General features: G+C 40.3%; 1 protein-coding gene across 1 annotated transcript; it reads right to left on the bottom strand.

The window, feature by feature from the left end:
* Nucleotides 1-1,274: 1,274 nt before the first annotated feature.
* LOC308368067 (uncharacterized protein) lies at nucleotides 1,275-9,523 on the bottom strand (the record flags this gene model as incomplete). Its single annotated transcript, XM_080842120.1, has 7 exons — nucleotides 1,275-1,624; nucleotides 1,775-1,885; nucleotides 2,303-2,448; nucleotides 3,591-3,744; nucleotides 3,880-3,946; nucleotides 4,066-4,190; nucleotides 9,371-9,523. 7 exons carry the CDS (start codon nucleotides 9,521-9,523, stop codon nucleotides 1,448-1,450), a joined length of 933 nt encoding a protein of 310 aa, XP_080698246.1. The 3' UTR covers nucleotides 1,275-1,447.
* Between the last annotated feature and the right edge of the window lie 1,318 nt (nucleotides 9,524-10,841).

Below are 10,841 nucleotides of genomic sequence, written 5' to 3'. Positions count from 1 at the left end.
AAATGACTATGCGCCCTGAACACTGGCAAATTTATGTTTTGCTTATGTCTCAAGAATCTAGTGGATTAGAAAACACTTTCTTCCGCTTTCCTTGGCAACTTTCGAATCTAAAGGACCCATTTTTGCACATTACAGCCTGCCTAAAAAAACTAAACAAAAAAACTGTAAATCATCTACCGACCTTCCTGGTAACGTCAAGCCTAATGCCTAAAAGTGGAATCTATGTATTGAAGAAGAGAGTTATGGGCCACTATAATAAGCCACAACACATTTCCCCCTGAAGATCCTGCATGGTTTGGTCAAAGGTTCTTTCATAACACCCTATCTTTTTTCAAACTCATATTAGACTGTTCATGAAAATTGCACTGAAGTTTGTGTGAATCCTCTCCAGACATTCCTGAAAAATATCTTTCAAGGGATTAGGATTATATATTGACAATATGCTCAATCTCTTGTTAAAGTCCAAATTTATTGGAACTTAATCAACTTATTATTATTAATAATAATAATAATAATATATCACAATTATATAGCGCTTATAACAGTTCTCAAAGATGCTTAAAAGTAAATTTTGCTTAATCATCTGGGCCTAGTTTCCCGAACGCTAAAAAGGACTTGAAACCGGTCGTAAGAGGGATCCTTGCAGAGCGGTTTCCCGACGCCGCACTTACGGCTATGATGAGTCTACGATGTCACCAAAATCCACGTAGGCCGTTAAGATACGTCGTTATCGGGAAACGAGGCCCAGATCATTCTGTGAAATGATGCCAATTATGTGCAATTCTTTCAATAAGGGGCCCTGCACCAGTAACATTGTTGTTTTTCAGAATTACAACCTTTGGCTCACTTCGCGCTGCCTGCTCTGACCCCCATGATCACCGTTTGTGGCTATATTCAGTATGTAGACATTTCCAACAAGGGCACTTGGGCTTTTTACATACTTAAGGTTGCTTTGAAAAAAACATTGAAGGGGACATGAATTTATTGGTTTAATTGCAAAGACAAGGCAAAATCCAATATCAAAAACAACATTACTATTAAAAACAGTGATGATATTGTGACTATTATTCTAGATAAATCTAGGGACATCCCTATGATAATACAAATAACTAAATTTAAAATTAGGGATTTAAAAGCTCCCTATGGTCCTGTGTGCATATTTTGCATGATTGTTTTCAAAACAATCTGTTATAACCTCTTAAGCTAAACGTTTTTCAAAGACCTTCATCAAATGAGTTGTACATAATATCTCTATTGTAACTGATTGTGTGATTACTGTATCTGTGCCCTTAATGGTCCAAATCTAGAATACAAAGCTGTCTTGATCCCATTTCATATATGCGAGCATTCCTGGTCCTATTTAATTTCAAAATAATACTGTTATGCCTGTATTTTACCATTTCAGGAGTTCCAACAACTTTATAATCTAAGCTTCCATAGACGGAGACTAACGCCCATAACTTTCCTTAAATCTTTCCCTAAGATAATCCCCTGATTTGACAGGAGGAGACTTGTTTGAGCCATCACAGCAAGTAATTAAGGCTTCATCATCAGGCTGCACAAAATAGGCCAGGGACTGGCGTGTGCTTGAATTCCCTGGAGGGGGTAAGAGTACTCGATGGATCTGGACAAAAAACAAGGGAAAGGGAGGAGTAGTCAAACGAAATTATAACCACTATTTACTGTACAGGAAGGAAAAACTACAACATCAATCTTTACTGTATGTGGGGAAACATCACAAGGAGGCTATGAGGTCCTGCAAAATTAAACTTACTGCAGAAGTAAAAACATCACTGGTCCACCTCTGCATTAGATCTGCAATATTTAGAAGAACTGTTCCAGGGATGAATGGAGCTGAAATGTACTGTCCTGACCGGGACAAAACCTGGAATACAAAGCATGTGACAGGATTTCAGAGCTACATGACAACTAAACAACTTAATGTGATACAGCTCCAAAGGGTTCTTTCCTGAACTAAATTGATTTACTTTAGAAGAACACATCACAGGAAAAATACATTCACTGCTATATCTTCAACCTTATCCTTCAACATACCATCGCACAGATGTTTTGGGGGAAAAATTACTTCACAAACTCTCTCGTTGATAACCCAATGATACATATGTACACCTGGAGGCTCAGAGCATGAAATGTAAGACAAAGAGCCCTTTAAGGAGGGACTAATGGGTTTTACCGTGTAAATACTGTAAATACTTTTATTATTTAATGTCTCTCATCTCATATGACACGGCGCTGGACAACCGTGGTAGACAGTCAATTGTCTTATGGCCTGTACAGTTACCTGTAATCCACTTTCAGGGCTCTGGAAGACCAGTGTGATGCTGCCATAATCAGAGTGCTCCCCGCAGCGCAACTGGCCCTCCTTTACATGCTCACTGTCCACTGGGGGGTAGTAGAGAGTCCGCAGAGTGGAGCCATTCTCATCAGCTGGGAGACAACACAAGATGTTTAAGCACATATGACAGACAGGCTTCAGTTATATTAAAAAATTATATTAACTACAGCAGGCATTTGCAAACAAAGGCAAGAGGGCTTCAGCTTCCCTTCTGAAGTATATTTACTGTCCGGAGTACATGTGTAGTGGCTTAATGAATATATTTGTATTTTATGTGTATTTTCCCTTCAATCTTCTAATGCTATGGATTTTATTTCTGCTTTACCTATCCAAATCCTTACGATCTAACTGATCACATTAAGGTGTGATTAACAATGATTAACAATGTGTGATCATTACCTTGTTGACTCATCAGTATTGATGATTGATTGGGATTGATTATCGGTGCAAATGTCTGACAACATACATACACATACACAAACATACACAAATCGGTAACACTGTCAGCTCTTGCAAACATTGTTGAAATTCATCAGCCAGTTGCATGTGCTGACCAAATACGCTGGCACACCTAACGAATGGGCAAAGATGCCGCATCCTATACCAATCAAAAATAACTGCACCATGTAGTTTCACACTGTAAAACCTCTCTCTCAATCTGCTGTGTTCTTGAAAATAATTCCCAAGGTTTTCAATTAGGATGTCATTTAAATTGATTTAAAGTTAAGATTTTAGATCAATTTCAGAGGTAAGCTCAGCCTTTCCTATCAGGTCATGAGCTAAAGATAAGAAGGGTCCAATAGACTCCTGGTGGTAACAATTCTCCGTTTTATGGGCTTGAGAATACGACTTCAACTCACTCAGCCTTTGGACTCAGATCCATGCTAACATACTAATTGTGTTGAGTCAATGCTGACTACTGACTAAAACTGTGGTTTATCAGCAAAGAAATCTTTTAAGCGTAGATCATACAAATTTGAAAAAACAGAAACAAATGAGATATCCAGTTACAGAGTTACAGATAACGGTGAGATATGGCCACGGTTGAGTTCCACTGTTCCACTGTGTCTCTTAAAGTATGTAGGTGTTTTGTGTATTTTTGCTGATTATAAAAATTAAGTCGAATTTATCATTTTTGGGTGACCTCACCCTTTTTTTGAAAAAGCCTTCTTACATTTTTGTAACACAGAAAACCTTCTACAGACATTATGAAATCTATGGACTACTTACGTACTTCCAATTTGTTTGTGAGCACTGACAAAGACATCAGCATCTAGGCCTAAACTGAGACCCATTAGTCTGAGAATCCTGAGAGAAAGCTCTTTACAGTGCATGAAGAAGGAAACTTGTTTGTCTCTGAAACCAGGAACTTCCTCACATGGCCATTTCTGAAAATGTAAAATGGCAGAAACCCAGTAAAATAGATTAGATCCTTTAGAATCTTCAATGTGCATATCAGATAAGTAACATTTGGATGCTTAATTATTTGTGTTACAACATGAGTGTAGATGCAAGAAAATTACTATTTCAGGACATAGTGAGCTGGTGTTGAACGCTTCCTTCAAATCACCAGGTCTTGATGGATTTAATCTGTATTGCAATTGATGAAAAAAGTACAAAGACACACAAAAAATACATCATTAATCCCATCACTCCATCATATGTGTGTTTTGGGATTGTGTGTCACATTAGGCTATTAGGTAACGTACTTCTCTCTTTCTAGGGAGACCCAGCCATGATTGGGGTTTTTGATGTAACTGCTCCTGCTGAAAGGAAGTTTCATCTGCTCAGGAAGGTCGAAGAATTCTTTAGAAATTTTCATCACCTCATCCACCTGGCAGAAAGAATGATTATCAGTCACAAACTGCCAACCATCTACCACTTATGTACTGAAGCCTGGCCAAACACAGAGGCCATTAAATTGTTGAATTTCGGTCAAGAGGATTTTTTACCCCGGAGTTTACTGACACTCAGCTGTTCAACAAGTTAAAGTTGTTAATTTCTAGTGTTCCACATACACTCAGGTCAATTCAAAGTATACTTGTGCTTTTACTTCAGTACACAACTAAAAGAAGTATGCTGACAATGCTCTATATCGCTGATACCCATAATTCTTTGAATAAAACCCTTTCAGCACTTCAATAAATGACACAGAAAAGGAATATACTGTTGTTGCACAGCGGCAAGGATGAGCATAACTAAAAACTAGACGTAACGCAAAGCGTTACAAAATATGACCGCCGAACTATTCAGTAGGTTTTAACACAGAATGAGTGATGGTTGTCAGTGTGTTTGTGTGTTTTTATGTGTTTTGTGTGTGTAAATGGTTTGTGTTTCATTTTTATGTATTAGGCTAAAGGAATTATTTGTGATAGATTTTGATGATTTGGTAATGTAATGTTTTGTGTACTACTTTTTTGTGGATTGTTTTGGCATATTTTTCTTTTGCAATGTAGTTTGTTAAAACAGGTCACATTAAGAGATGTGGAAACAAAGTGAGGTTTCCAACCACCAACAGGTGGCGCTATAGGTGGCATCAGTCAGGCATATGTACGGGTTCGGGCCAGCGCCCACCCTAAGACATTTTCTCTGGACCAAACAATGTTCGCAAGAGTTATAAGAGACTTTGGCCCAATCTCAATTCTTCCCCTTGCCCCTTATCTTCCCCCTTACCCTTGAAGTTGCGCATTCATGTGAGAGTAAGTGGTGTCTCAATACCCAGTTTGATCAAGATTAAGGGATAAGATTGAGGGCTATATGGGCCTTGGAGTTAAGATAATCCGAGACCTTACTTGCTCCTCCAAGGGCTATCCCAGAGCACACAGCGAAACCAGCTCGGGAATTTTCAAAAAAACATGGATGCTTGAAGTGAGGAATATTTTACATGAATAAAGCTATCTACACAACTTTTTTATATGTTTATAATGACTCGGTTTGATCTGAAATGTGCTACACGAACGATGCAGAGTATTGTAGGTCTTAACTGAAGCTTTCAAACAGTAGTTTTAGGTTACAGCTAGCGCGTATGCCACCATTTCATTGGATTATATGGTAGCTTGCTAGGACTAGCCTGACTCCATGCATGTGTACAGATAACTTTATTATCCACGAATTACGTTTGATATCTGTGAATGACAGCACTTGCTTTGGAGACATCGATCCGTGCTTTACATGTACCGTCCACAAAACAATTACGACAGTCTAGTTTTGTGCTCTATACAGCCGTATACATATTTGCAACCATAATTGAAACTTTTTTTAAATCGCTAGTTTCATAGCTCATACAGTCACGCATGTCTACAGATAACTTATCCGTGAATTCCATTTGATATCTGTGAATGACAGCACTTGTTTGAAGACATCGACCTGTGCTTTACATGTACCATCCTGTATTATCCAGGGACGCCAAGTGACGTACCTGAAACCAAGTGGCGTCTCATTTCATAGGGGGAAAGTTTTCAGCCCTTGGCCCTTACACTTGCAAGTGCTAGGGTTAAGACAAAGACAAAGACAAAGAAAAAGGGGCAAGGGGAAGAATCGAGATTGGGCCTTTGTGTTTTGTTTTTTTGCAATGTTCTAGGGGGCGCTACAGAGCCATTTTGCTCCATCCATGGACAAAAACTCTACCGAAGATGGACGGTTACAGGCTTGATGTCCCTGGCAAATTTGGTAAGTTTTCAAGCACTTTGACATACATGCGATTGAGTTATAAGAGACTTTGTGTTTTGTGGCAAGCACTAACAAGTTGGCAAAGTTTGAGGGTCTGCCACGCCCACACCTTCCGACTTATGAGAAAATCCAATATAACTTTTAGTCGCCCATGGCTGAAGAGTAGCCGGACCACATTTCAAGGCGTTACCATTAAAGCTGTCAGAGGAGTGCGATCAGATGCGAGGTGTGCAAACGCCGTCAAAACGCATCTTCCACTCAAAATGGCCGACTTCCTGTAGACCTGCCACCATGGCGTCAAGAGACTTTTTGGTGCGTCCAAGCATGATGAAGACGTATACCGAATTCCGTCAAGCTACGCCAAAATAACCCCAATACGCAGGGTTTTTTGCAATGTTTTAGGGGGCGCTAAAGAGCCATTTTGCTCCATCCATGGACAAAAACTCTACGAAATTCCACGAAACTTAACGTGCAGTCAGAAGGTGTCATAATGATCCCACACCTCCGATTTCGTGCAGTTCTGACCTTGTCAACTTACAATTAAAATGTTTTACAACACTCCATTTTTTGCTTTTTCATTTGTAACTAGGTGGCGCTATAGCCTACATGAAATTAGTGGTAGTGGAATGGTTGACGTGTCCTCTTAAGACCAACATGAAAAAAAAATGTGGTCCTCCTAAGCCCTACGGTTTTCGACTTATTCACAGAAAACGGAATCGCCCCACCCTCTTTAAAAGGGGTCCAGTCCGACGGGGGTGCAACGGATCAAAACGAAAATCAGTGGTTCCACGCTAATCTAGTAAGGGTACATGCCCACCAAATTTCGTGCACCCCGGTGTTTCAGTGTCCCGGTGTTGTACCCGATTCAGCACCCTCCGCGTCAGATGCACCCCCTCGTTCTAAAGAGTACAAACAACCGATGTTTTTCTTAGTTTTTCTTAATAGTGAACGCAAAATAACACCTTTTTGTTCTGTGGAAATATATAGCCTGTCGTGATATATATTTCCACAGAACAAAAAGGTGTTATTAGTGTGCTTGCCCGAAGGGAAGCACAGTATTGTTGTTGTCAAGTTTTCTGTATTCTCCCCGTTTTTTGTAACGCTAACTCCTCCTCGCCAGTTCGAGGTACAGACGCCGTTCAAACACCGAAACGTCCGGCCCGATCCGGTGCAACCTGCTATGACTTTTCTTGGCAGTACTCCTTGCCACTCCTTTTTTATTCCTCTTTTCTCATCCCCTTTTTCCCCCATAGACTTGCATGGCCGAACTGTGGGGCATTATGACATCATAATAGGCTCATTAAACTGGCTTGCACCTGTGCTTCACTGGCACCTGTGCCAAGGAACCTATTCTCTCTGTTCCTCTCCATTCAACTGTATAACTAGAAATATTAAGAGACACCTTCCATACCAGGGCTCTACAGTGCGAGTATTTCACTCGCATAAATAGGTACGTGCGAACTTGAAAAACTTGTATTCCCACTACCGTAACGTTAGCTATCCTAGCTGTGTTAAGCAGTGCTATCCTAGCAGCTGTAATATCTGAGTACGGGGCTAAAGGCTAACTAACACTACGTAACGGGAGTATCCACTGGCAGTTTCCGCTAGCCGTAACGGGGGATCATTTTCCTTAATTCAAGGTGTGAAGTAAACCTGTGAAGTAATTCATGAATTTAGTTGTGTGAATATAGTGAGCTAAGGCTTGTATTCCTACTACGGTAACGTGAGCTATCCTAGCTGTACGGGGCTATGCAAAAGTAGCTTATACTGAAAGAATGGTTAACTTGTTAGCTCACCAGTTTATTTTGTTGCTAATGTGGTTGGAGAGGATTAAGCGTGACCGATAGCGTGAGTTAACATTAACCCGTGTCCTGGGAGTAATGATTCATGAGAGACCTTGAATCATTAGGTTAACTGAAAAACGTTTGAGGATGTACCTGGACACAGCGTAGCTGTTGTAGTGTGCTCAGTTTTCGAAAACTAGACTGAATCTAAGAAGGATAACTATGACTAAATGTGACTAAAATAGCTGCCAAAATGAACAGTGAGATAGGGGACCCCTTAATCTGCAATTCATGGTTGCTAGCTCTAATCAGATGTACTAACTAGGCTTATAAGAGAAGACTAACTTTTTATGCCATCGAACACCAATAACTAGAACTTATTTGACAGACTATAAACCAATGTGATACACGTGCTCTCTAGCTATACAGTAAAAGTGTTGCTTACGTTAGATACTAGACCTACAGTCTAACTCTAACTGCATTAAGTCTAACATATAGGCCTATCTTACAATAAACTTTAAGTAAAGCTGGCTATGTAACCGCATTCATTCCAATATTGTTGCAGAGATGTTTCCTTTTACCAAGATAAGTATTTCAACAATTCACTTAGCTTAGTAAGTCAGTATAACGAAACTCTGGAACTATTATGACCAAATGTAACACACTAGACCCTTTCACAATAAACAAGCAAACAAGCAAACAAAAACAGAACAACAAAGATACCCTCATATGTCTAAACGTCAGTGGAGCCAAAATATAATGGTTGAGCTTGGTTGCTTGCTAAAATATATTGGAAGAAGGCCCCACTACACTGATTGAGTAGATGTAAATACATTAATTCATAGGCACTTGTTCTCTCTGTCATGGCCGCAACAGAGCAAGCACACTCTCGCAGTTCGTTCACGAAACGCATTCTAGTTTTGCGTTCGCTATTATCCGAGTTTTTTGGAAGAAAAACATCGGTTGTTTGTACTCTTTAGAACAGTTTGAAAGACTGCAGTCACTTGTGTTCTTCTCTTCCATCTCTTTCACAAATAATGAAATCGTTGTATAGTATTTTTCCCTGCGTTTGTTTAAGCGAACTGCTTTCCTTTCCGATCAAGCGAGTGGTACGGGCTCCCGCGAGGGGGTGCATCTGCCACGGAGGGTGCTGAATCGGGTACAACACCGGAAATCGTTGACAGAAAATCGGCAAACATAATAATAGGAGTACATTTGTGAAGTTCTGTATGGCTACAGTTGGCTGCAAAACTTGGTGACAGCTGTCAAATAAGTGTTTAGTTCTGATTCAGTTTAGGCTTCCAAAACGTTTGCACATGTACCAATAACTGTTAAATGAATTCTATCTATTATTTTATTACTCTATTTTTAAGTTGAAATTAAATTAAAAGTAGCATGATATCAACGTATCAAAAAAAGCCTGATTGTTTAATGTTTACAGAAAAGGTTGAGAAGTAACATTGACGAGACCAGCGCGGTTTCAAAAGTGTAACTGTTTTCAACTGACAGCACGGGGAACAGTGTGTAAACACTCTATGCACTTGCGTTAGTCTGTTCTTACCTCGTGCTGTGTTATTCCAGTGTTCTCCAAATAAACAAAACCAACTTCTATGAAAGCTTTTTTCAGACTTGAACATAATTTCTGTCGTTTTTCGGGCGGAGTGTCGGCTTCTCCAAGCGTGTATCCCTCCAAATTTACAATGGGTATCTCCATGGTGAACTTGCAGCAGACCGACGCGTTTGAGACAGCCCAAGAAGGCTTCTCCAGAGACGGCAGAAATGCTTAGCACATTTCGAAACTTTGCCTTCTCAACAGAAGGTCGCTTCCGGTTGCAATCTCTGGCTGTGACAATTCAAAGTAAAAGCCCTAGTAGTAGGTAGGTGATTGCCATTCTCCTGTAATGCTCCAACAAGTGTTCAGTAAACTAACATAAAGGTTACCCCACTGTCCGCCCATCCTATAATAATACAGCGGAAATTACATCTGGCGACGTGGAAACCGGTGAGCACGGAAGAAGTTGTAAAAAGGACGAACAACTTGTGAGTTTTAGAACGTGGAGACTCGGCTAATGTCGGATGAAGAGGGGCGCTAACAAAAACGTCGAAATGGCTACTACGATGATAGGAACAGTCACTGCTTTTGACAGTAACGCACAAACTTGGGAGGAATATGTCGAAGAGTTGGACCATTTTTTCATTGCAAATGGGATTGCAGATGCAGCAAGGAAGCGGGCAATCTTGTTAGGCTCTGTAGGCAGTCAGACATACAGTTTAATAAGAAACTTGTTAAGCCCGGCCAAGCCTGGTTATAAGTCATATGACGACTTGGCGGCACTGCTTCAGTCACATTATAACGAGAAGCCTAACGAGATAGTCGGAAGATTTAGATTTAATTCGAGGTCTAGAGCAGCACATGAAACCGTGACTGAGTATGTGGCAGCGCTACGACAACTCGCTCAACATTGCAACTACGGTGTTTATTTGAAAGAGAGGCTACGTGACCGGCTTGTGTGTGGCATTGAAGACGATCACATACAGCAGACATTGTTGGCGGACCCTGAGCTGACGTTCGAGAAAGCCCTGAAACTCAGCTTTTGCGGCGTCAGATCATCCCATTCCTGAGGGAAACAGCTGTGTTCCAGAGGGAAACATTCAGGACTTTGCAAAACCTGCTCCCCGACAATGCAAAACCATCAGTGACTGACAAACCACCGCCAGGCAAGCCAGTACATTAACAACCTCAGGCCGCAGAGAAGTGTCCAAGCCAATTTATTTCAAGGACTGAGTGTTAAATGATTTGTTAAAAAAAAAAAATGTTACTGGTATTGATTGTTAAAAGAAAAATAATTGACAGTCTAACTTTTTTTCAGTGTCATGGTTAAATAAGAGCATATGACACGTGGTTTATTGTAGTTTTGTGCAGGAAATTGATTTATCTCAATACGTATATTGTGTTAATATTTGTTCTTCACTAAAAGAAGCACATAGCTTAAGGGGGGAAACTTAGTTGTTGGCGAATGTATCTCTGTCTT

This window comes from Sprattus sprattus (assembly GCF_963457725.1).
Source record: "Sprattus sprattus genome assembly, chromosome: 7".
Classification (NCBI taxonomy): Eukaryota; Metazoa; Chordata; class Actinopteri; order Clupeiformes; family Clupeidae; genus Sprattus; species Sprattus sprattus.
The sequence above is the reverse complement of the archived record's forward strand: the minus strand, read 5'-3'. Positions and strand labels throughout refer to the sequence as shown.